Source organism: Alligator mississippiensis, chromosome 5 (genome assembly GCF_030867095.1).
Source record: "Alligator mississippiensis isolate rAllMis1 chromosome 5, rAllMis1, whole genome shotgun sequence".
NCBI lineage: Eukaryota > Metazoa > Chordata > Crocodylia > Alligatoridae > Alligator > Alligator mississippiensis.
This window is the reverse complement of record NC_081828.1, coordinates 209874812-209901689: the sequence shown is the minus strand read 5'-3', so window position 1 is coordinate 209901689 and position 26878 is coordinate 209874812. Positions and strand designations below refer to the sequence as shown.

Below are 26878 nucleotides of genomic sequence, written 5' to 3'. Positions count from 1 at the left end.
TTTGCATTTACTAGCTAATAAAATCCTGAAGAGATGCCCAAGTGTTTGAGGAAAACGGGGCTTCTTGTATCACAGGAGTTCCTTAGTCTTGACAATTTTATTCTGCCCCATTTGGTTGCAACTTGCTGGGCTGGATACATGTTATACATGCTTTATTGAGGTGGACACCGATAGCTGAAGCCTCACATTTACTGAACTGATTTCTATATTGTGGATGCTCATATTTGAGACTCACAGGGTCTGGATCCACCACTCTGGTGTTTAGTCTTTCTCATAGGCCGCAATCTTCTAGTATCTGGAACCTGTAGTATCCCATGAGATAGGATAGGACACTGCTGGCATCAGGTGGGAAACTCATCAGACTTGGTCAAGATCTTGCAGAGCAGGGTTTTGAACCTGGGTTTTAGAAGCGTGGTCACTCGGTCTGGGCCTGACTTCACCGAAACCAGCTTGATTCAACATTCCTGATAATGTAACATGCGGCGTCTGAGTCCTCACCTTAGAAACTTAGGCATCAGCACTTGGGTACCCCGAACTGGAGGTTGTTTTGAAAATTGTCCTCAACATCTTATCCCGGGTCATGTAGCAATGTTGTCGACACCAGTAGTCACCAGGTCCTCTCTTCTGAACTTGTGATCTCTGATGCTGCCATGCAAAGGGAATGTCCCTTGCCTATTTTTTTCAGGTAAAAGGTGATTAATACGTTACACGCTGTGTCTGTGAAATGTAAAACAATCATGCAGTAGGGTTGAATAGCACAGGTCCTGATGAAAAATTATCTTCTTGCCACTCCCATGTACTTCAGTGGAGTGTGCTTTGTGTTTAAACATTAATTCCCACCTGTATGAAAGGGGATTGCAGGACAGTCCAGCCACAGACCAAGCTCAAGATGACAGACACTGCAGAAGTTTTAAAAGCTGCTGGTGACTGTGGGCGGTTTCAGAAATGGTTAGTGGTGCTGATTTCTCTCGCATGCCCTAGCCTTTCTTTCCACCTGTTTAGCCAGATTTTCATGGTTCAGCATGTGCCTCACCACTGCGATACAAGTTGGATCCTGGAAATTAATCCAAACCTGACCAAGGAAGAGCAGTTGAATGTAACTATTCCTCGCAACACGCAAGGCTCGTATGAGGAATGTTACATGTATACTCCAGTGGACTGGGATCTTGACTCCATCCGGCGCTATGGGCTGAATTCCACGGAGAAGTGCCGAGATGGCTGGGTATATTTGTCCTCCGAAGAAACGCTCATAACTAAGGTTTGTAAACCTTCTTTTGTCCCTCCTACAACCTGACTGCTTCAGTACAGTAGCACTAATGTTGACTAAAGTCCACCGACTTCTGTGGATAGAGCAAGTTAGGAGTTGTCAAATGGGACTGGAGCTAAGGTGGGTGCGGTGTATAGGAGAAACATGCTAACGTAGTGCTCCTAAGAATTGCATCTTTATGCAATCCATGGGGCTTTGCATAACTGAAGCATAATATAGTCATCTAGCCTAGCACCCTTGGTTACAGGATCAAGTGTATGGGGACTGACTCAGGGGCAGTGGCCAGTGCTGCTGTGGAGGGGGGCTGTCGGGAGTGCCTGGCAGGGCATGCACTGTGGCAGTCGCCTATTGCCATGAGTCCTGGCAGCCAAAGAGGACAAGGCCTTGTTGGTGGGCCATAGTCCAACCAGGGTCTGAGCGTGTTCTCAGTGCACCCTGTGGTCATAAGCTAAGCTACGTGGGAGGCTTTGCTTGTAATGTGCTTCTCCTGCTTGCATCATCTCAGCCCAATCAGCCGAACCTTGAACTTTTCAACAAGCAACTTGGTGCCGAGCCATGTTCATCATTTTCATGTTGACTGCAACCTGTAGTAGTTTCTCTGGCAGCTAATGTTATGCTCAGCTGTTCAGAGTCACCCAGCAGTAGAGAGGGGGTGTGCTAGGGCTTATAAAATGTAAAGGTCCAATTTTTTCTCTTTCTCTTTCCAACTTGATAGGTTTTTCCTTCTCCTTTCTCCTCCCTAGTCGTAGAAAGAAGGATGGAGGATACTGAGGGGGGCTTATAGAGGGAGGAAAAGTGCAAAGCTGTAAAACATTCACTACATCCAGGCTTTGACTCTTGTTTTCTAAGGGGCAGGGTCCATGTTTAACTTTGCAAGTAAACCAGTTGCTGCAGCTTCAATGGGAGAGGTGGTATGTAATACTTCTGAGGTCCCCTATACACTGTCATCTGGAGTTTGTCACTCTTTTGTGTTCTTTTCCTGTGCTTCAGAACAGCTGCGGTATCTCGTACCCCTACCAGTAACTCCTAGGCTTAATTTCTTGGGAAGCAGTGGTGAGCTGTTTGCAGTAAAATCACTTGGCCTTTGGTTTCCCTCCCCTTTGTGGACACTGAAGTGAGCAGACAAGATCCTAAACCCCCACCGGCAATGTATTGCTAAAAGGCAGTTAATGCAGTAGGAGTGGGATAGTAGAGTCCCTCTAGCTGGAGGTATTCATTGATTCATAGACTGTAGAGTCGCAAGGGACCACAATGGATCATCGTGTCCGACCCGCTGCCCCTGGCAGGAAAGAGGACCGAGGTCAGATGACCCCAGCCAGGTGACTATCTAGCCTCCTCTTGAAGACCTCCAAGTTAGGTGATAGCACCACCTGTCTTGGAAGCCCGTTCCAGATCCTGGCCACCCTTACTGTGAAAAATTTCTTCCTAATATCTAACCTAAATCCACTGTCAACTAGTTTACACCCGTTATTCCTAGTCACTCCCTGGGGCGCCTTAGTAAACAGCACTTCCCCTATTCCCCGTTGACCTCCCCTAATAAATTTATAGGCGGCCACAAGATCTCCCCTCACCCGTCTCTTGTGAAGGCTGAAGAGATTCAGTTCTCTCAACCTCCCACCGCAGGGTCTATCACGAAGGCCACTAATCATGCGAGTGGCCCTCCTCTGGACCCTCTCCAGATTCCCCGCGTCCCTCTTGAAGTGCGGCGCCCAAAACTGGAAACAGTACTCCAACTGTGGCCTGACCAGTGCCACACAGAGGGGGCATCACCTCCTTTGATCTATTAGTCATGCACCTGCTAATGCATGACAAGGTGCAATTGGCCTTGTTGATGGCCTCGTTACACTGCCGACTCACGTTCATCTTGGAGTTAATTATGACTCCAAGATCCCTCTCTGCCTCTGAGCTGCTGAGAAGGAGACACTCCCCAACCTATAGGTGTGCTGGGGGTTCCTCCTTCCCAGGTGGAGTACCTTACATTTATCTTTATTAAATTGTATCCTATTTCTCTCTGCCCATTGATCCAACCCATCCAGGTCAGCCTGAATCTGCTCCCTGCCCTCCGGTGTACTAACTTTGCCCAGTAACTTGGTATCATCAGTGAACTTGGAGAGGGTGCTCTCCACGCCCTCGTCCAAATTGCTGATGAAGATATTGAATAATATCGGTCCGAGGACTGAACACTGTGGAATCCCGCTTCCCACCTCCCTCCAGGCCGAGAAGGAACCATCTACCACCACTCTCTGGGCGCGGTCCCTAAGCCAGCTGACCACCCATGTGACTGTGTAGGCATCCACTCCGCAGTCTGCTAGCTTCCCAATGAGGGTAGGGTGCAAAACTGTGTCAAAGGCCTTCCTAAAGTCCAGGAAGATGACATCAGCCTTGGCTCCCGTGTCCAGGCAGTGTGTGACCTGGTCATAGAAGGCTACAAGGTTTGTCAGGCAGGATCTACCTGTGACAAACCCGTGCTGGTTTCCCCTCAGCATCGTTTCCCCTGCTGGGCCTGCACAAATGTGTTCTTTGATTATTTTCTCTAGCATTTTCCCAGGAATAGAGGTAAGACTGACTGGTCTAAAGTTACCCGACTCATCCCTTCTCCCTTTCTTGAAAATGGGCACCACATTGGCTCTTCTCCAGTCCTCAGGGACCTGGCAGGAGCACCATGAGTGCTCAAACAGCCGTGCCAGTGGCTCAGCTATGACACTGGCCAATTCTTTCAGCAGCCGTGGATGGAGGTCATCCGGGCCTGCTGACTTGTACCCATCCAGCTCCTCCAGGAGCTCCTTAACTATTTCAGAACTAACCGGTATTGCACGTGGCTGAAGAAACTCAGCTGGTGTGTGATGCAGGGATGAGACAGAGGGGTGGGGGAAAGAAACTGAATCGTTTTTACTTGAAAAGAGGGTATTATAGAGCTCAGTGCCACACTTAGGGCACATCTATATGTGCAAATAAGTGTGACTAAATTTAATGTGCATTAAGCTAATGTGCATTAAGTGATTTTTGGCAGGTGTCTACACGTGCAAGGACTTGGAGATAAAGTTAGTCCCAAGTCCTTCCAGTCCTGCCATGTGTCCTTGTGGCCACTGGGGGGGAGCTCCAGCCTCCAGCCACATGGCTGCCAGCACTTGGGACTAACTTTAGTCCTAAATTGAAGCCATGAGTGACAGCCAGGCAGAAGCTCTGGGGTTGGGCTCAGGCTGGCCTCCTAGTGGCTGGGCAGACCTGGCACTAAAGTTAGTGTTGGGCCACATCTACATGTGTGTTAATGCACTTTAACTACCTGCATTTTCAGGTATCAAATTTAGGTGCAATTAGCTTATGTTAATGTGCATTAAGCGTGCACACATGTAGACATGCATCCGTAATGTGCATTAGCTTAGGTTAATGCGTATTAACGCATCTCATGTAGACATGCCCTTAGTTACTTTTCAGTGCATGGCCTCAGTCGCCCTCTTAGGCCCATCCCCAGCAGAAGACCCAGAAATAAAGACCTCCCCTGGCTGGATAATGACTGGAAAGTGTTTTAATTTGTATAAATAAAATCCTTTATACCCTTCCCTCCTTCTTCAGAAAGATTTTCATAGCTGCTCTGGGGCTTTAGCAGTATTTTTTCAATTCAGATCTACCCAAGACTCATCTCTTACCTGTCTCTCAGAGTTCAGGTTATCTACCAGACAGGGTGGACTCATGACCACAGCATCTGATCACTTCGTGACCTTTCATGGTTTGGCCTCCCAGCACCTGAGAAGTAGGATAGTTCTCTCTGTTTTGAAAATGGGAACTGAGACCCCAAGAGTTGAAGGGTCTGATGTTTAAAAGTATTTAGACCTAACTACTAAAGAAATTAATGATAGGGACTCAAATATGAGGGTCTGGCCTTCAACCTGTGTCTCCCAAGTCCCCTAGATGAGTGGTTAAGTTGCTCTTTTACTTCATCATTATCAACCAGTGCTCCCTGGCAGGCATCTGCTTTGCCCTTAAAAGACTTTTGAAATCAGGATAAGGTAAACACTTGTTGCCTGGCATTATTGCCTGTGGGGACATTGAAGAACCTGTATGGATGAATGCAGGTAGGGACTTTGCAAAGTACTTAGGCAGGTTACAAAATACTTCCTTGCAGACTAAAATGTACTACTGATGAGGTTGACAGGAGAACACCCCCTGATATTTTTCTTCTTCTCTTAGCTGATTATTTTTCTGAGCAATCGTTGCACTTTAATATTAATTTTATACCATGTGATTAACACAGCCAAATGCCATAGTGCAGCCTGGCTCAAGGGAAAGCCACCATGGCAGACTTTTCAGAGTTTTTAAAAGCTATCAGAGATTTAGGGTGATTTAAAAAACTGGCTGGTGCTGCTCTTCTGCCTCCCAGCTTTTTTAAATTACATTCCCCATTTTTTGCCAAGTGTTCATGGTGATAAATGTGCTTCATCACTGTAACATGAGCTGGAGCCAACCCAACCCTGACCCAAGAAGAGCAGACTCTCCCTAGGGGTGCTCATGCCCATGGACTGGGATGTTGACTCCATCCTAGACTATGGACTGAATGCTACTGAGAAGAGCTGAGGTGGCTGGACTTATCCTGCAGAACAAAATCCAACCCTGCAGACTGAGGTGTGTGTAACTGAATTTGGACGCTACCTTTACTGCTGAGAAATATCACTCTCTGATATGAAGAGGGTGCGCATTGGGGGTTGTCTACCTGGGAAAGTTTTACTGTCTTGTAAATCATTTTACAGCAATGCTAACTTCTTTCCTTTGATTTAGCTTCATTCAGTTGTTTATTTCGGATTTTAGCTGACCTTTTGCAAGTAGCTGGGGATAGACCAGGCCAGTAGTGTAATGTTGCATGGGTGGGTGGAGCACATGCCCCAGGCACCTCTTAAGCGTTGTGGGGGAGCACTAGAAGGACCTGAAAAGAGGTGCCTTGCCCTCCTGTCCCTCTCTCCATCTGCACTTTCCAGCTGCAGGGAGCAGAGAATGTGTCATAGAGTTCAAGGCTGTCTGCGAATCACACTTTTGTAGAGTGGCAGTGGAGTTTGCTGCTGCAAGGGGCAGAATTAACCCCGTTTTTTCCTGCCAACATCAATATTTGTCTTTTGCCCTCCCAGCATGCACTTTACTGCTGCAGGGAGACTTTCACCCCATTTTTTTTTGCTGCCAAACACCACTGCTCCCCTAGAGAACTACAATTCCCTTTAACACCTTGCACTTTGTGACATACATTGCCTGGCTGCTGCTTGCTGCTGCTCCTGCACATGGCCTTATGCTGAGCCCAGAAGGTATGGGGTTGGGGCAGGAGAGGGGAAGGGTGAGAGAGGACAGCCTCAGGTGTATCCTTCCCACATTATATGTCTGGACCAGCCCTCTGCTTGCAGAGTAAGTGCAGCCAGGTAAAGACATGCAAGGTTATACCAATAGTTTGAGCTCAGGCTTAGGTTGGGGGAGAGATGAGTCTATATTCTTCTATATCACAGCTCTTTTCTTGCCCTTGGGTGAGGCATTTAGCTTCTCTGTTCTTCATTTTCCCATCTGTAAAATAGGTAAAACAGCTCTGTCCTACCCTATAGCTGTGGTGTGAAGATAACTACATTACTGACTGTGAAGCGCTCCCCTGCTTCTGGTGAGAGAGGCTTTATAAAGACCTCCGAGAGGTGGAAAGGACCGGAGCCAGTTCCAGTTTTCCAGCCTGCATCCTGACCTTGTCCAAGCCCAGTGAGGAATAAGGTTGTGTGTTCACATGCCCGCGATTTCTGTGACAAAACCTGTGTCTTCTAAGGCTTTTCATAAACTGTCAAGGGTTTTGTTGCTCCTTGTCTCCATGGAGGGATGTGTTTGGAAATGAAAGGAGATTTCTCAAACCACATCACTGAGGGGAGTACAACGGGCTTTAATAAAACAAGAGACACCAGCCACAGCCTTCTGAAAATTGTCCCAATATTTTTTTAGGGCTTTTGTCATTGTTATATGCTTTCTTGTACGCTCGTGATGTCCATAGTAGATCTACAGCACTTTTCTAACAGGAAACGCATGTAATAATAGTTAGAAAATTGTATATTGTCACACCCTTTTCTAATTAAAATCTGGAATTTGCCTTGTTGACAAACAAGCAGCCTTTAAAGATGGTTGAAGAATGAAAATATCATTTGGGAGAAGCATCCAGTTGGGAGGAGTCTTGCTCTGACTCTTATTGTATCTCTCATGTTTATCTGAGACACTTGGATGTAGAAAGCAGGCATGAATATCCTGAGAACTGCTTGTCTTGGGATGTTTTGGTACCTATTTTTCACCCAAACCAGAAACTACAATTACATACAGGGTTAAATACTGAAAGCTCCCTCATTCCAGTGTGACTGAAGTTAATGGAAAGCTTCCCATCCTCACACTTATTACCAACTAATAAAGCAGGCTGGAAAATGGTTTTGTGACCAGTGTTGAAGTATTTCCATTTTGCAGAGCTGGAAAGGGATCCTAGTCTCTTTAGTATTTTCTTCAATACCATTCTAAGTCCATTGTCTTTGCAAATGTCAGTTTATTGAAAGCGTTGTGTTGCATAAGAAACAGCTGCTTTGTGCAAAACACTTGATAATTTGGCAGGAAGTCCAATTTCAGGAGGGGTGGGGGGCATATTTTGTTGGAAAGAGGCATGTGCAAAATAATTAAAACCCTGCTGATTCTATTCATTAGCCCGTCTGCAAACAAGCGTCTATTTTTTACTTGTGCTTTTTATCATAACTGCAAACTTTCTGGACTAACTGGTGAGGGTTTGCCGTGGAAGACGTGTCTCATTAACAAAGGTCTCCACTGGTGACTGGTCGAGGCAGTTCCCAGCACAAGGTATGCTGGTTCTGACTGCACACCCATTGAAGTTGATGACAGGGAAGGTTTCAACTAAGTCTGGGGCTGTGGGTGAGCCTACTTGGGTGCATCTACATGTGTGCTTTACTGCAGAGGTGATTAATTAGCTCCACAGTAGAGCATCACTATCTACGCATAAGGCGTTATTAGACCTCAGTAAACTAATTAACTCTGCCATAGGATAGCACTGCCTGACACAAGTACTGTCCTACAGCTGAGTACTTGCATGCGCTCAAACGCACATGTAGACAGTGACTGGGGCTGAGTGCGGCATGAGGTGCTACAATGCGGGGCTAGCTGGCAGGCAGCCCCTGCATTTGTAGACCCTTGGGCATTTATACACATTTTTTTCCCCCGTGACACGCTGGAGATATGCCGCTTCAGAGCACCCTTGATTAATTGAGTCTGCTCCACACGTGAGCCGAGGTGAACTGTGCTGTGCCGCGTGCAGTTGTAGCAGCGTGCAGGTAATAGCCACGGCGTGATTTTGAATGAAAGTACCTCTGAGATGTTTTAGTTCAAAAACACACCGCCACCATTTGCTCAGCACTGACATGCATTTCACAGCTTCTACAACTGCGTGCGTCGCAGCACTGGGTGCTTTTAAAGTGCCTGGCACTGCAGCGCTTGCATGTGTAAAAATACCCCTTGTGCCCTAACCAGCCCCTCCGCAGCACACGCAGCTGGGGTGAAGCAGCTCCGGGTTGGCATGCTGATCCCCAGGCCTCCCTGCCATGAACTATGCTGGAGTTTATTCAGGCACATTTCATAGCACAAGTAGATGTGCCCCTTGTGTCTAGCGATGACCTTCTCCATGCTGTTATGCCTTCTAGCACTGACTGATGATAGCAAAGTCCAACTCGCCTTCCCCTTTGTGATGCTCCTCAGGGCAGGGACCAATCTGAAACTCTTTATCCTTTATTCCTTCCGTGTAAAATCTTCTTTTTCTTCCTGTCCATTTATGGCATCTGATGAGGTAGACTGGTGCCTATAAAAACTCGTGCCTCTCTATTAGTCCCTGCCTTTTTTCTGACTTCAGACTTCTGATATAATGCAGTTGTTGGGCCCATCGTGGTCCTCTATAGAGAGTGCCACTGGTTTTGTTCTTTGAGAAGTGTAAACCAGGACTATGGATTCTAGCGCGGTGTTTGAACTGGACTCCGCAAAGCCCTCTGGAGCACCGTGTGAATCACTACCGACATTTGACATACTCTTCTAGGTACCTCTAAATGGGCACCTACACGAATCCAGATCTTTAGGAACCCCCCTTCCTGCTCTAATTCAGCTTTTCATTATAAGAGGTTTTCAAAGAATGAAGATTCACCCACCACTGTTAGGAAGTCACAGGTTTGGGATCACACATCTGGCTTGAAGTACAGGCACCCCCGCTGAACGCTGTTTTGCTTAGCGCTATTTCGCTTGTTTTACATCGATACCTGATTCCTCTTAGCGCTCGGCGAGTTTCGTTATAACGCTTGCGGTCGCCATCTTGGTTTTTCCAAAACTTTTGGTTTCGCTTGACACTATTTCTGCTTAATGCTCTGTTTTTCGGGAACCAATTAAGAGCGCTAAGTGGGGGTTGCCTATAGTCTATTATGAGTGGAGCCATTCCTTTTCTTAGAGATCTTTGTATATGAAGGCTTTAATTAGCCATGGAGTGTGTTAGATTTTGTCTCCTTCTGCATCCTCTTATTGAGATTTTCTATCTGAAAAGTCTTGTTGATTGCTGTCAATGTAGACCATATGCTATGATATCTTTTATGTTTAAGGATGTTGTTAAAGATGCAAGTGCACCCACCGGCTCAATTGATGGGCTCATGATTCTATAAATAATGATGTAATTAAGCCCTCTTAGCCCCAGCTAGCAAGAAATATGCATACATGTTCAATGCACCTAGACTACTGGGAAAAAGAGTTGGAAGTCATTTGAGAGTGAGAGTGGACATGGGTGTTTAGATGTCATAGATGTACTTGGGTATGCAGAAGCATCACATCATGGAGCTGGGAGATGATAGTTCTCTCTGTAGGTCTGTCTTCAGTAGTGTCACCACTGTGACTGCAGCACATGTTGGCATACCCGAGCTACCTTTAAATCCGCTAGCTTAGGTCCCAGAAGGGCACAGCTAACTTTGGATAAATAAGTAGTTGTTTTTGAAAACTTCCAAAAAAAAGGGTTTCCAAAACATTTGCAGAGTGGTGCTCCTGCTTTTTCGCGAGCTCTTCTTGTTGCCACATTAACAAGATGGAGGAAACTCCAGGACAAGCAAGGGACAAGGATCAGGAGTATGAAAGTGGTGTAATGTATGAAGGAAAGAATAAAAAAGCAAAACGCGAATAGCTTGGTGATGAGCTACAAAGTGTGACTTGTTCCACATTGGCCTGAAGAGGTCTAATTTTGAGAGGGGAGAGGACCAGTCAATGGGGACACTGTGTCAGGGTATCGGGATGAATTTTTGGAGCTTCAGCACCTGGAAAACCCTCCTGACCGTGAAATCCTTTAGACAGTGGGGTGGTTTCATGGGATATATGGGGTCTGCCCTTGGAGGAAGACAGGCTTCCTCCCTGCCCTGGGAGGAAGACCTCTGACCAGTACTATCCACAAACACATTTGAGACTGGAGTAACCCTTGTCTACTGGCAACCACCAACGCCAGGTGGTTTGGGTTTGGAGGACAGTTTACCTAGCTTGCCCGTTCTCTCTAGGAATGCTTGTGCTGCCGGCAGGTCGTGAATTCAGCCATCCATAAACAGCCCTTTGAAATGTGTTTCTTTCCTTCAGTTTGACCTGGTGTGCGACAGAAAAGAGCAAACGGACATCTCCCAGTCCATTTTCATGCTGGGACTTCTCATTGGGGCTTTCACCTTTGGTTCATTAAGTGACAGGTAAGGAACATGGGATGATGGACTTGTGCAAGGCCAACAGCAGAAGCCTGCTTGGGGAGCATTGTACAGGGGCTGGGACGGTTGCAGGACAGAGGCAGGAGACAGCGTCCTCAGGACGCCAGAGCCTCAGGTGAAGTGCGGTGTAAACCTGGGCATGTGACTCAGACCTCTGCGTGGCTGCTTATAATGAAAGCTGGTCAAATATGGCGATGGAGATATTTCTGTGGAGAGAGTTGACAGTGAAAGGAAAATTTCCAAGGAAGTGTTTTATATGGTGGGGAGGAGGGAGATGGGATTTCAGTCCGGAAAAATTTCAGATGGAAACATAAGCAACTGGATTTAATAATGCTGCCATGATACCTCATGGGAGCTGCAGTTGGAGGGCCTCGTGCCTCCTTTTTGCTTTTTGAGGCCAGGCTCTCTGGTTAGACCACAACTCCCTTGACACATCATGCTCTCCACTGTTGAGGAGATGAAACGCCCTGCGGCTGGACAGCTTGGTCAGAAAACAACAGTGGATTATAACCCCCAGAAGGCAATAACGAAGTATATCCAAAATTTATGGTTGGGGCCAAAATGTGTTGGTGCTTAGGCATCTCCCTGCTGGCTTGTCTTATATTTAGAGCGTAAGATCTTTGGAGAAGGGACTGTCTCTGTGTTGCACTGACCCGGGGTCCCTAGGTCACAACAGGAGCTCCTCTAGCTACAACAATAGTAGGGAAAGCCCTGGGTAATGGCCCATGCTGCTTTGGCCCTTTGTTGTGTATTAATATGGAGCTGTGAAATGTAATGATGGCATTATTATTTATTGCTTGCGGATCACTTCACACAATAAAAATTAGCCCCTGGAGCAAACTGCGGAGCGTCCCTAAGACGGATACAAAAATGCAGGGGGGATGTCTAAAGTGGGAAGAACTTAACATACATCTGGTGGCGGCTGTGTAATTATGAACGAAGTTGCAAGCTCCTTTTTGATTCTGCCCCATGTTCTCGATAGTGGGGGTGTGAGTCTGTTATGCTAGTCTCTCCCTAAATAGCTGCTGGGTGTCTCTTGGGTCTGTTTAGAAATCTGTTTGCCCCTTTTTTTACCTCTTTTTTCTTGACGGGTATTTTAAGGGGGTCCACACAATGGTTGTATCTCCTCATTCTCGTTCATATGAACAAGCTAAGAGGCTGTGATGTGGATGACTGCACAGTCCGGTGGGTGGCGAATTGGCTAGAGGGTCGCACCCAAAGAGTCGTGGTAGATGGGTCGGTCTCGACCTGGAAAGGTGTGGGCAGTGAGGTCCCGCAGGGCTCGGTCCTTGGACCGATACTCTTTAATGTCTTCATCAGTGACTTGGACGTGGGAGTGAAATGTACTCTGTCCAAGTTTGCAGATGACACAAAGCTATGGGGAGAAGTGGACACGCCGGAGGGCAGGGAACAGCTGCAGGCAGACCTGGATAGGCTGGACAAGTGGGCAGAAAACAACAGGATGCAGTTCAACAAGGAGAAATGCAAAGTGCTGCACCTAGGGTGGAAAAATGTCCAGCACACCTACAGCCTAGGGAATGACCTGCTGGGTGGCACAGAGGTGGAAAGGGATCTTGGAGTCCTAGTGGACTCCAAGATGAACATGAGCCGGCAGTGTGACGAAGCCATCAGAAAAGCCAATGGCACTTTATCGTGCATCAGCAGATGCATGACGAATAGGTCCAAGGAGGTGATACTTCCCCTCTATCGGGTGCTGGTCAGACCGCAGTTGGAGTACTGCGTGCAATTCTGGGTGCCACACTTCAAGAAGGATGCGGATAACCTGGAGAGGGTCCAGAGAAGGGCCACTCGTATGGTCAAGGGCCTGCAGACCAAGCCCTACGAGGAGAGACTAGAGAAACTGGACCTTTTCAGCCTCCGCAAGAGAAGGTTGAGAGGCGACCTTGTGGCTGCCTATAAGTTCATCACAGGGCACAGAAGGGAATTGGTGAGTATTTATTCACCAAGGCGCCCCCGGGGGTTACAAGAAACAATGGCCACACGCTAGCAGAGAGCAGATTTAGATTGGACATTAGGAAGAACTTCTTCACAGTTCGAGTGGCCAAGGTCTGAAACGGGCTCCCAAGGGAGGTGGTGCTCTCCCCTGCCCTGGGGGTCTTCAAGAGGAGGTTAGATGAGCATCTAGCTGGGGTCATCTAGACCCAGCACTCTTTCCTGCTTATGCAGGGGGTCGGACTCGATGATCTATTGAGGTCCCTTCCGACCCTAACATCTAACATCTATGAATCTATGAATATCCCCTACTGTAGTAAGTAGATGGGCTAAGGGCTTTCCATCCAAATGCTTACTGTCCCTGGGTTTTAAGGTGACACCGTCCAAGATGTTCTCAAGTGACTAGTGAGTTGAATACACATTGTGTGTTGAGCGCCGGGTACTTATGCAACACTTTTCATCAGTCAATCTGAAAGAACTTTGCTGATTCTTCTGCGATAGCATGTGAAGGCTTCTTTCTGGACGGTATCGATCCATGGTTTACATCCATCCAGCTTCCTGCGTGGCTCACCGTTGCCTCAGTATCTGGGTGTCTGGCTTGCTGCATTAGTGGGGAGAGCCGGCAGTGGCCCCAGAGTTTGACCTCTTTCTTTCTACCCCCAGCATTGGTCGTCGTCCCACAACACTGGTTTGCTTGCTCATACAAGGAGCGTTTGGCATCGGAACAGCCTTTGCGCCAAATTTCTATGTCTATGTGGCCTTGAGATGGGCTATAGGCGCTGCTCTGTCAGGAGTCGCCATCGGCACTCTCGCCTTAGGTAAGATCCCTTCACTCTTAGGAGGTTTAGCTCCCCGCAATGCATGGCCTTATGGAAAGCAATGGAAGAGGCCCCATGGATAAAAATTCAATGCCATTATTTCCTATCAAGTGAATGTCTCAGAGTAAAATGGTCTTTATGTTCCTTTTCCCTGGAAAAGCCCTGTGATTTTTCATCTGTGTGGTGTTCCTTACTGGTGGCCCACAAAGGCTATTTAACCAAGGCTTGTGTTGAGAGGGAAAAGTAGGGGATTATTACATCCACTTTACAGATGAGTGAGTTGAGGCTGAGATATTCAAAGACAATGAGGGATCTTTGGTACTCTACAAGAGTGTAATGGGACTGGATTTTCTAGGAAGCACTGGGAACTCATCCAATGAAAATCAGACCCTTTCAAGGTGCCTCCAGCTGAGCATCCAAATGCCCCAGACCACAGGCTCATTTTGAAAGCCTCAGACAGTGTTACTTGGCTTGTCCAGTTGATGCAACAAACTGATTAGAGGACTGGGAAGCATCGCTTTTGAGGAAAGGCCAAAAGACCTAGGGTTATTTAGTCTGGGAAAGAGAAGACTGAGGGTAGATTTGATAAGTCTTCAAATACTTTTATATAGATGATATAAAGATTATAGAGAGGATGGAGAAGGGCTTTTCTTTGAGGCCATAAGGGACAGGACTAGAAACAATGGCCCCAAGCTGCAGCAGGGGAAACTTAGGCTGGTGATTAGGAGGGACTCTCTGAGTATGAGGGTGGTCAGGCACTGGAACGGACTACATAGAGAAGGTCTGAAATCTCCATTCCTGGAAATTTTTAAGCAGGTTGAACTGACACTTGGCTGGTTTAGTCAGGGATGATCCTGCCTTGAGCAAGGGGCTGGACTAGATGGCCTTGTGATGTCTCTTCCAGCCCTACTTTCCTGTGGTCCTATGACATGACAGCTTGAACCCAAGATTCCTGACTGCTAATTCTGTTTTCTCCTGCAAGACCACTGTCCTCACAAAAAGCTGACCTCACTCAGAGTAGCAGCGAAGTCTTTTCAACAGTCCTGACTTAATCTGTATTCAAATTTCTAGCCACTGAATGGGTTGGCATCTCCTATCGGCCGCATGCGGTGATAATTTCCCACTGCTGGTTTGCCTTTGGACAGATGATTTTGGCTGGCTTGGCTTATGGCATTCGCAACTGGAGGATGCTGCAGATTGCTGGGTCTGCTCCCGTGTTTGCTCTTTTCTTCTACATATGGTAAGTGTGTATCTGGCAGAGTGCTCCTTCTGGGCACAGCAGTGCTGTGTGTGGAAAGGGGCTATATGTGTGCTCCAGAGTGGAGTCATCCCCTTGTGAAAGAATTGAGTTTCCCAGGAAAGACCTGACAGTGTTAAAGTTTCTGCATTGAGTGAAGCTTCTGGGTGCTCAAGATCCTCAATATCTGGAAAGGCTTTTATTTGGGTGCTTAAATGTAGATGTTGGAGCCTAAATTTTGCCCCTTGTTACCGTATTAACACTTCTCTTGAACCAGAGCAACCCACAAATACCCACCAAGCTAAGCATATTTCCATTTTCACACGCTTGACATCAGAGCTCCTATAGTAGCATGGAAGACATCAAATTGATGAAGTCTAGCGTGTTACAAGAGGGTTGATAACAAAGAACCCACGTGGGTTGAGACCAGGCTCCCTGGTTGGACCACATCTCCCCTGACCCCTCATGGTCTCCATTCACACATACATGCCATCAGAGCTCCTGTAGCAGCATGGAAGATACCAAATAGATGAAGTTGAGTGTGTAATAAGAAGGCTGATAACCAAGACCGAAGATCTCATATGCCTCCTAGGGTCTTTCCTGAATCTGCTCGATGGCTCATGGCAAAAGGGAGGATAAAGGAAGCAAAAAAACTGTTTCAAAAGGCGGCAGTTATGAATAAACGTACCATCCCACCAGAACTGCTTGATGAGGTAATGGGCACTAAGGTGTTAATCATTCCTGAGTCAGAGTCCTGAGCCCCACGTTGTGCACCATTTTTTGGCTCTGGATTTAGGACCCAGATGCCTTGTTCCAGGCGGTGACCCATTCTTAGATTGACCACAACCTTTCCATTTGATAATAGGCAAATTTATCGATACACAGTGATAACAATTGCTGAGGCCGCCCCCCTCCTCCCAGTGGGTTGGATGAGATGGGTTGGTGGCATGCCCTCTGTCCGTGGTGCACTTGGGGACTGCTCCTGGGGGACTCTCTTGGGGAGGAGGGACCCAGGCAGGACCCCTTTGTTACTCTCAAGTCTTTGCATTTGTATTCTCCTTCCCTCCTGATGATTCCCCATCCATGGCTATCACTGATTGGTCTCTCTGTGTTGTCATCACACTGTCCACATCCTGTGTTGTCAACACGTTCCAGGCCCATCACGTGCACACCCTTCCAAAAACAGGAATCATAGGCCCCCCTTTTTGGCCTTGCGAGCTGGTGCCACCTCATCTCATGTTATGGAACAGTGTGGTACATGCCCCCAGTTTCCCAGACTGTGTGTATATCCATTGGCCTTGCTGTATTAGACAGCCTGTTTCAAAGGCTGTGTGAAACTGTGTGCGTGTGACCCAGGCTTTTAAAAATCAGTTAACCCCTGCTGCTCATCCTGAACCATTCTAGTGCATATACATGTACCTATACCTATAAGCCAATTCCCCAAAAGCAAACCTTTAAATACCATTTTAAGCTATCAGATATCAGCCTTTAATAATGTTTAAAACATGCTTTGTGCTGCGCACGAGCTGTGCTGCAGCATGGATCATCTAATTCAAGGCCTTATTCATTGCTATGGACATCACAAAACATTTTCCTTGGTAGAAAGCTCTGAAAGAGTGTCTAATGCTCCTGTGATGTGCTGTGCTGTGTTGGCTACTGCTCCAGAAGCTGCTCTCAAAGCCCTGGTAGTCACCAAACCCTCCTACTTCATAACAGTGAACAGCTCAGTTTATTCTGTCCCTTTGGTCAGTGGAAGTTTTTCCATTGACTTCCTAAAGAGTGAGCTTGGGCTGGTGGGCTCTGTTCTGTATGTTCACCTTCTTGTTTGGGAATTTTGAAGCTGACCCCTGAAAAGAAGTCCAAGTCTGGGAATATTCTGGATCTCTTCAGGAAGCGGCATCTGAGAAAAGTCACTTTAATTATGTCAGTTGCTTGGTAAGTTGTCCAGATCTTACTACATTTTATATCAACTATTTAAAAAAAAAAAAAGCAGGGGTTGTGGGTATATGGCTTATACCCCCATAGTGGCTGGCACGGTTTAATCAGGGATGATCCTGCCTTGAGCAGGGGGCTGGATTAGATGACTTTATGAGGTGTCTTCCAGCCCTACTTTCCTATGGTTAATATCTGGGTTGTCCTTTCTTCCTAAGAAATTGGTGAGCAAATGTACTACACTGGGAGATTAAAGAATGTGTCTTTTAAAAGGAATAGACAGGAAGGCTGGCAGTATGGTTTTTGCACTGGATGGGGGCTAAACAACTGAGGTTTGGTTTCCAACTCTGCCAAAAACTCTCCATGTTACATTTACCCAAGTCACTTCGGGTATGTCCATATGCTCTTTAGAGGTATCTGAGCTGGGTTGGGTAGTGGACACAGTATTTCTGTGTCAGGACTCTGCCTGCTCCTAAGTGAGGTGGATTACCTGAGCAATGCTCCAGCCTGGTTAGAGGTAGCTTAATGATGCCTGCGGGGCGCTACATTGTGCTGTGGAAACAGTCTTCATTTCTCTCTGCCTTAGTTTCCCATCTATGAAGTGGAGAGAGTAACTGTCTCTTACAGGTGCCTTGAGGAGTATTACTGTCAGGCTGATCTGGTGGTGATTCAGACAGTTGCCTGTTGAACCAAAAGCACCATCTCCGGCACTGCCTGATTTCTCTTAGCAGCCTCCCTCGAGCCCTTTCCTGACTGTTTTTAACCCTCCTCATCTCTCTGATCCCAGCTGGATGGCTAATTAACAGTGGCTAATTAATTGCTGCTACAGCTGTGGTTAGGGATTGCTTCTCCTCCCCATGGAACAAGCTAACAACCCTCCTGGAGATAAACCTGCTGTGCTCTGCTTGGCTTGCAGGTTTGTGAACAGCCTTGTGTACTATGGACTGAGCCTCAACATAGGGAATTTTGGCCTGGACATCTACCTGACGCAGCTCGTGTTTGGGGCTGTCGAGATACCAGCTCGCTTCAGCTGCATCTACCTGATGCAGTGGTTTGGGAGGAAGAAATCCCAGAGCGGCTGCCTGCTACTGGGTGGGATTATGTGCTTGATCGTCACCGGCATCCCGAAAGGTACAGGGCCTTCCTCATTACCTCCCACCCTGCCTACCTGTTATATGCCATGCACAAGCCCCAGGCACTTGGCTTTACGCTCCAGCTCTTTTCCATCCATAGCTGAGCTGAATGGGGACTTCCCTCAGCCCCTTACTCCAGATGTCTGCGGCCTGTTCTGGGGACAAATGGACAAGTGGTTTCATTCCAGACAGACTGAATTTCCTTAGTGCTACTTTCTTCTTAATTATATTCCTGGCCCTTTAAAATCCATCTGGCCTTCCGAAGGGCTCCCCCGAACAGCCCTGCCTTCCTCGGCTGCTTTCTTGCCTGGCTAAAGGGGTGTTTTAGAGGGCCAGCCCCCTCTTCTTTTTTGTGCGTTTCCCTTTTGTTTTTAATCTCTGTCTTCACTGTCTTTGCTGCCTCCTTTCTGAGGTGCTGGCAGGGGGTCAGTATCCTGTAGAAAATCTAGGTGAAGAGATTAAAAAAAAATGCTTCTTAAATATATTTCTACACCAGCAGGTTTCCAAAGACGGAGACACGTAGGTGCGACTCGTGTTTGTTTCATCTAGACTTGCACCCTAGGGCTAAGTACAGACAGTCAAAAAACCTGAGGCTTAATTGATTCAGTCTTTGCAGGTTAGTCTAAGCTACAGATTAAATTGAGAAAAAACTGGACCTCCATTTACTTTTGATTCGGGGAATGCAGCCACATGCCTGCAGTGGCTCAGGCCAGAAGCCGGAGGGCACTAGAACACACCTCTCTGACACACAGCCAGCTTGGGCTGTATGTTTGCTTCCTCTTTCTGCTGCCCCCAAGGTCTCTGGGATTTGCAGTCCAGAATCACAACAGCAGGACTCTCCAGGGTTGCTCATCATTTCCTCTTCCTGCTTCCAGGTACCTCTGGGATTTGTAGTCCACAGTTGCAGCCAGCAGTAAGTTTTAGTAAGTTTAGCAGCAGGGCAGCTTTGTACTCGGGGGAAGCTGGGTTTATCCCCCACTCCCTCACCCCAGACCCCAGCTGGGGTTTTCCTGGGGGGCAGTCCCTGCCCTACCACCAACCCTTTTCTGCTGGAACAGACAGCACAGCCCAGCCCAAGGCTGGAAAGCATACTGGGATGCCGGGGGACTCTGCTTTAACTTGAACCAGGAAGGGGTCTGGGACAGAAGCTTCATAAACTGGTTTGACCCAAATGAGTTAAGTCGGATACTACATTTAACCAACTTTATCTTAAACCAGTTTCAGCCATTTAAAACTGGTTTATCTGCACTTAGCTTCTGTTCTGTTACAGGTTTAAGCAAGTTTCTTATGACTTAAACCACTTTGTGTAACTTCTGTCCCTAGTCTATAGGAGCAGGCACAAAGACTTGCCTGTTGGACCCTGGCTAGGTAGATGAGATGAGAAGAGGGGGTCAGCTTGAAGAGCCATTGGATCCATCCCATGAAGCTGGGGGGCTTTGGCTGTGTTTGGCAGCTGGGAGCTTCACCTACGTCATGGTCAGGTGGCAGGGAGAAGTGTGGCAGCAATAGCACTGAGTCCCACTGCTGGCCAAAGTCAGACTTGAACAGAGTTGTTCCAGCCTGCCACCTGAAAACATTGCCTACTAGCAGAGTCAAACATCTGAAAAGCCCTGTATTAATTAAGCAAAGGGGGCATCGTGAACTGGACTATCAGAGTCACCTCTGGCAGTGTTGTACCCAGCTTACACTGCGAGTCCATTGAAGCAAGTGGCTTAGCTGTCATTTACCTCCTGCAAAACTCTGTCATAAGCCTTATGAGCTCATTTCAGCTCCATTGCAACACCACCAAAGTCATCTGCTGGTGTAACTCCCTGGACTTCCTCTGGGCAAGTCACTCTTTGGGTATAACTGATCATAACTGATCTTGAGCAAATCCTGCAGGGGACAGAACTGATTGATCAGCTAATAAAGGTTGGTCTTTAATTGGAAGTGGAGTAGAACTGTGCTGGAAACTGTGGAGCTTCCCCAAGTCTGGTTTTACTGACAGGTCACTGTGTAAAATAGATGCTTTCTTACTCGAGGGATGTGCTCCCTGCCTGCTTTCCAAGTTCTGTCTGCTGCCTTCACTGTCAGCAATAAGATTTCTCTCCTGGTAGCTCTCCTGACCCATGGCAGCTGGAGGGCCAGAAGCAGGACTCTAATGCGGCTCATGCATCACCAGCAGACTTGCAGGCTTTCCATCAGATTAAGTCCTTCATTGCACAGGGGTCACCAAGGGCATTGTTTGGTGTGCAGAACCTTCAATCACTGGTTATAATGGTTAGCACAATAGCACCCAGCTTGGCAGACAGAAACCAAAGGGACAGTGTAGTGCTGGCTATTAGGGGGAAAGGCCTTTGTGCTGGGAATGTGTTTGATCTCAAAATTAATGAAGCAGGAAGAACATGAAGTTTTGAGAGATTACTTCTACAGGGTGGCTTTCCAGGGAAGAACTGCCCTCTGAAAGGGGTCAAGGTGATGCCCATGGGAGGTGAGGCTTTTGTGGAGCTCCTGGTACACACTTATTGGGCTCTGATAAATAACTTTACTGTCTGGGTAATAAGACTCCTATTTCCATACACTTGTTAGAACACCATCTCTTTCTGCCCCCAGATTTGCCGGTGGTGACCACGTCGCTGGCTGTCATTGGGAAGTTTTCCATTGCAGCCTCTTTTTCTGTCTCTTATGTGTATTCTGCGGAGCTGTTTCCCACTGTGGTCAGGTGAGACAAAACAGGATCTTTTGATTTTGCTCTGGTGCCCTCACTTCCATAGATTCATAGATTCATAGATGTTAGGGTCGGAAGGAACCTCAATAGATCATCGAGTCCGACCCCCTGCATAGGCAGGAAAGAGTGCTGGGTCTAGATGACCCCAGCTAGATACTTATCTAACCTCCTTTTGAAGACCCCCAGGGTAGGGGAGAGCACCACCTCCCTTGGGAGCCCGTTCCAGACCCTGGCCACTCGAACTGTGAAGAAGTTCTTCCTAATGTCCAATCTAAATCTGCTCTCTGCTAGCTTGTGGCCATTATTTCTTGTAACCCCCGGGGGCGCCTTGGTGAATAAAACCTCACCAATTCCCTTCTGTGCCCCCGTGATGAACTTATAGGCAGCCACAAGGTCGCCTCTCAACCTTCTCTTGCAGAGGCTGAAAAGGTCCAGGTTCTCTAGTCTCTCCTCGTAGGGCTTGGTCTGCAGGCCCTTGACCATACGAGTGGCCCTTCTCTGGACCCTCTCCAGGTTATCCACATCCCTCTTGAAGTGTGGCGCCCAGAATTGCATGCAGTACTCCAACTGCGGTCTGACCAGCGCCCGATAGAGGGGAAGTATCACCTCCTTGGACCTATTCGTCACACATATGCTGATGCACGATAAAGTGCCATTGGCTTTTCTGATGGCTTCGTCACACTGCCGGCTCATGTTCATCTTGGAGTCCACTAGGACTCCAAGATCCCTTTCCACCTCTGTGCCACCCAGCAGGTCATTCCCTAGGCTGTAGGTGTGCTGGACATTCTTCCTCCCTAGGTGCAGCATTTTGCATTTCTCCTTGTTGAACTGCATCCTGTTGTTTTCTGCCCACTTGTCCAACCTGTCCAGGTCTGCTTGCAGCCGTTCCCTGCCCTCCGGCGTGTCCACTTCTCCCCACAGCTTTGTGTCATCTGCAAACTTGGACAGAGTACACTTCACTCCCTCGTCCAAGTCACTGATGAAGACATTAAAGAGTATCGGTCCAAGGACCGAGCCCTGTGGGACCCCACTGCCCACACCCTTCCAGGTCGATACCGACCCATCCACCACGACTCTTCGGGTGTGACCCTCTAGCCAATTCGCCACCCACCGGACTGTGTAGTCATCCAAGTCACAGCCTCTTAACTTGTTCACCAGTATGGGGTGGGATACTGTATCAAAGGCCTTCCTGAAGTCTAAGTATACGACATCCACCCCTCCTCCTGTGTCCAGGTGTTTCGTAACCTGGTCATAAAAAGAGACTAGGTTGGTCAGGCACGATCTGCCTGCTATGAACCCGTGCTGATTTCCCCTCAGCATAATTTGTCCTGCCGGGCTCTCGCAAATGTGAGCCTTGATAATTTTTTCAAAGATTTTGCCAAGGATGGAGGTGAGACTGACCGGCCTATAGTTGCCCGGGTCCTCCTTCCTCCCCTTCTTGAAAATGGGGACCACATTGGCCCTTTTCCAGTCCTCCGGGACTTGGCCCGTGCGCCACGAGCGTTCAAATATTCCCGCCAGTGGCTCTGCAATGATGTCGGCCAGTGCCTTCAGCACCCTCGGATGGAGCTCATCCGGGCCTGCCGACTGAAAGGCATCCAGTTCTTCCAAGTGACTCTACACCATCTCAGGGTCTACGCATGGCAGTCTGGCGCCTTGCTGCTGCCTCTCTACAACCCCAGTGAGAGACTTGTCGTGCCCCTCGCTTAGGAACACCGAGGCAAAGAACTCGTTGAGGAGTTCAGCCTTGTCCCCTCTATCTGTCACCAATTGTTTCTGCCCATTTAGCAGTGGTCCTATTCCTCCCTGGGCCTTCCTTTTACTCCCTATATATCTAAAAAACAATTTTTTGTTATCCTTTACTTGGGATGCCATCCTCAGCTCCATGGTAGCTTTGGCCCGTCTAACTGCCTCCCTACAAGCGCGAGCAGAGGAGGTATATTTGTCTTTGGTGATCTCTCTTTGTTTCCACTTTTTATGTGCTCCACTTAGGTGACTGGGCTGAATGCAAGGATGAGACTTGTGTCTTTGTCATCAGTGGGTGCGTGTTTTTCATTTGTCTGTTAAGGGCAATTTTTAGGAAACTTCATGTTGGCTCAAAAAGTACAAAAAATAAGGTCATTTTGACATGATTGCAGAGGGTTTGGATGAAGCCCTTCTGGAAAAAAACATTTCCCCATCTGTTACAATTAGCTCTATCAGAAAACTTCTGAGCAACCACAGAGCCTGTGCAGTAGTCTCATCTTTTCCCCACTGCTAGGATGCACAGGTGTCAGCCTCCACTTTTATTTGAGGATCTGGTTGGTCAGTGTGTCTGTAATTCCTGAGCTCAGCCTCCACGTGCAGTTCCTAAAGTAGCAAGAACAATGATTAGGCTTTGCTTGGCAGCCAACAAACCCTCAACATTAAGTTGTAAGTTTTGGAGTAGAGGCCAAATGGCATGAAAGCCATAGGATTGTATGACATCTGGGTGGTCAGCAACAATGACACCAGGTTCCTTGAAAAACTCGCAGAATTTGGTTGGCCTGGAGGCTCATTAGTTTCCCTGGTGTGAGCCAGGTATTGGCGGTTGGTGCGATGTGAGCACTGATCCATTGCCAACCTAGAATCTGGTGGATGAATTTGACCCCCATAGTCGAGTGCTTTGGAGATGGGGGCTTTGGACATACCCAGATGGAGAGAGATCATCTGTGTTAATGTGGTGGATTAATGGTTTTGGATTGAAGCAATGTCTCAGATTGAGTGATCACTTCTGTCCTCTCCTGTCCGAGAGGCAGCGCTTCTGGCTAGCCCAGGCACTCAGCTGGCTATTTAGCTCCAAAGGATTTTGTCATTAGTAAGTTGTCCTCCCCCTCTGCCCCTTAATTCTGTTCCTTCCAGTTAATGATTTTGGGAAACACCTGCCTTTGGCCACCAATATCCCACAAGCTGTAGAGCAGAGCAGGGCTTGGGACCACTGGAGACAAAGCCATCAGCAACCCGTCTAGTGCATCCTCCTCATTCCCTTCATGCCTTGTTCCCTTACTAGGCAGACCGGGGTAGGGCTGTGTTCAATGTCAGCCAGACTTGGTGGCATCATCTCCCCTCTGATTGCTCTCTTGAGCACCTACAACTCCGTGATCCCTATGGCAATATTTGGAAGCACGCCGGTGATTGGGGGAATCCTCTGCTGCCTGCTTCCAGAGACACGTGGGAAAGAACTTCGGGACGGCACCGAGGAGCCCATGGAGAACCAGTGGTGGGTCCTTGCCGTGTATCCGCAGTCGCTCCTGTCCCCCTCCTGCTTTGCCCTTCTGATAAATGGTGACAGCTTCCTTGCTTCCCTCTTCAGTGTAATTCAAGGCACGCCAAGGCCCGACATGTAGTATATGATGCACAAAGTGCACGGAGGTTCAGGACGATGCCAGGGGCTGTCGCATCCTAGGGGGCAGCTCAAAAGGGATCAATGCTGGAAGAGTTGAGCTATCTGGCTGTAGGGCTGAGGGAGGGAGTCCTTGCCAGGTAGGGGGAAGAAAGCAGAAGGGGCTGTAATGACATTTGGGGATGAAAAATGAGGCTGCTCTATGGGTGGGTCTAAAATTTTGAAAAGGGGCACGCAGAGGGTGACATTCATCGTCCCGTATAAAACAACACGGGTTTTTCTCTAGTTAAAAATGAGCTAGAAGCTTTACTAATATGCGAGGGGCCTACAGCTGTAATATTCAGTTTAAGATTGAAGCAAAAGCAAATATAAATTCATTGAAATGAATTGCAAACAAACTGCAGGGCTGGGAAATAGGAGGTTCATTACCAGGAGCAGCTAACAGACAGCAGAACTGCAGAACAAAGAGTAGCTTGGTTGGTGCAACATCAAGACCATTACAACGGGGACAGGGTCATTAAGACCTGAATGAAGAGTTGAGAAGGAATCAGGTGATTCTCATAAGCCATGAAGTCAAGTGATTCCCTCAGTGCTGCCTGATGAGAAACGCTGCCAGGAAGTTCATGTTAAACTTTGGGTGGAGCAAGAATCAAAGGTGGGTGCAAGTGCACTGGTGCACCCCCCTGGATCCGCACTTAGTCTCCTTCCACGGTGGTAAAGGGATGGGAGAGCAGCACAGCGACTGAGAGAAAGTGTACAAGCCCTTGGTAGCCCTGGGAGAGGCATCTTGTGCTTCAAGTATGCTCAAAGACAAGGGGCCTTTTGCTGTATCTAACCCTATTTCTTTTTATTAGGTCCAGCGACGATGCTAGTATTAATGGGCACTTCAAACAAAAAGAGGACAGCCAAGAGGTGGAAGGCACAAAGACCACGCGCTTCTAGAGGAAGCCGCGAGCCATTATCAGATCCAGAGGAATCAAAGACCAACCAGTGCTGTCGGGGGTGTGAGATCCACAAGGAGTCAGGGGATTTTCCTTCTTCCTTCACTAGGTCTTGACTTCTTTTTTTCCCCCATTTGTCTCCTCCAAGCCCCCTCTAGTGTTCCCTAATACACACTACATGTTGTCCCTTTTGTTTAGTGAGTATTGGACAGAATAGTCTGATATGGAGAAAATAGAAGTTAATCACCTACAGGAAAAAAATCAGAAGTTAGAGCAGAATACTTGAGTCTTCCCTTCCCTTCCCTCTCGTCTGTCAGCACCTGCGCCACCTCTGGAAACCCTTCCCAGGCATGAGACCTATTCAATTGTGGAATAGCCTTGCAAAGTCAATGCATTGCTTGCAATATGTATATCTGAACTGGATGGAGCAGAAGGAAACGAACAGGGGGATGCATGTTGCTAGATCATCTAGTAAGTCTTTTCATCTCTCATTCCTTCTCTTCTCCACCGGAGCTTCAAAACCCTGCCCCTTTTGTCTCGCTCCGAGCTACCCAAGTAAGAAGAAAGAGCCAGCGGTTTGTTGCAGGAGCAACTGAAAACTTTTGGAGACACCTTGTGTGCAGGACGGTGCTGGAAAGAAGCGTTTCCCTTCACACGGCAATTTTTTTCCTGCTCAAGATGTTCTGCAATCATCAGGACCAGTTTAATTTGAATCTCCAAGGAAATCAATGAGTTGTTTGGAACTTGAGGTCTCTGGAGAGACCGTATCCCGCTCGAGTGATGATCTGGTTGGATATTGGGTTCTGTTTGCTTGTTCGTACAGTGCCCCTCACTGTTACGGATGGGCTTGTGATTTATCTTCACAGTGAAGAAAAGCCACTCCCCTCCCTGTGCTGCACCTTCACAGACCGCCTGGTCAGACCAGTCACTTGCTCTGGGCAAAGCTTGGAGCAGAGGCAGCCCTCCTGTTCTTTGCTTGACCACCTGCAGCTCGGTGCCAGTCGCGCTGCCATTGCCTAAACTCAAAGAAGACTCAATTTTGCTTCATCAGGGCCCCCTGTGAAGCCCCTGTTGGCAGTTTTCCCTTGTGACGAGTTTTCTGCTTATTTTGTGGCTAAACTGAATCAGATGCGATGGAAGAACATCAACATGGGGGTGCAGGTTCAACCTCACCTGCTTCCTGGGACTGGGGCCTGCAAGGCATCCCTTGTGGCCAGTGAACTCTAGTGCACGGGGTCCATTGGTGGAGGGTGATGCCATGTTGCCATCTGTCAGGAGATGTATGGATGAGTGCTCTCATGCCAGGTGTTGTCTGACCTCAAGGGCCCCCCTTTTCCCTCAAGCCTTTGTGTAAGAGAGTGAGGGGAAGGACGAACGTGTGCAGGCCTTGGAAGAGGGGAAATCATGGACTAATTATGGACAATTGTGAACACCTACTACCAGCTTCTTGGATTCAGCTTGTTTTATAAATAAAAATTATCCGAGTATGTTGGAATATCAATTGTTCTTCCATCTTACTGACAGTCTCTACATCATATCAATAGTATTTACCACTGTCAAGCTGAGGATTGCAAATGGTGGCAGAAATACGTGCACACGTCTGGCACATGCATGCTTGGTGGGAGATTTGCACGTGCTGGCCGTGTTTAATGGGGTTTGTGAAGTTGGGAGCGGGGGCTGGGGTTGGCAGTTGTGTATTGGGAGCATGAGCGCCACAGTAGGATTTGGAGCCTACTGAGCTTTTCTGCAGTAGTTATAGGTTATCAGG

General features: G+C 47.8%; 1 protein-coding gene across 2 annotated transcripts; it reads left to right on the top strand.

The window, feature by feature from the left end:
* Positions 1-860: 860 nt before the first annotated feature.
* LOC102560766 (solute carrier family 22 member 13) lies at positions 861-26597 on the top strand. Of its 2 annotated transcripts, XM_006264578.4 has the most exons (10): positions 862-1258; positions 10910-11013; positions 13645-13799; positions 14871-15039; positions 15629-15749; positions 16877-16971; positions 17885-18099; positions 20694-20802; positions 23837-24046; positions 25024-26597. In XM_006264578.4, the coding sequence occupies exons 1-10, from the start codon at positions 890-892 to the stop codon at positions 25109-25111; spliced, it is 1635 nt and encodes a 544-aa protein (XP_006264640.1). In that variant the 5' UTR covers positions 862-889; the 3' UTR covers positions 25112-26597. The 2 variants fall into 2 exon arrangements, with proteins under 2 accessions (XP_019354851.1, XP_006264640.1); XM_019499306.2 differs by lacking the exon at positions 23837-24046 and having other exon boundaries at positions 861-1258.
* The last annotated feature ends 281 nt before the right edge of the window (positions 26598-26878 follow it).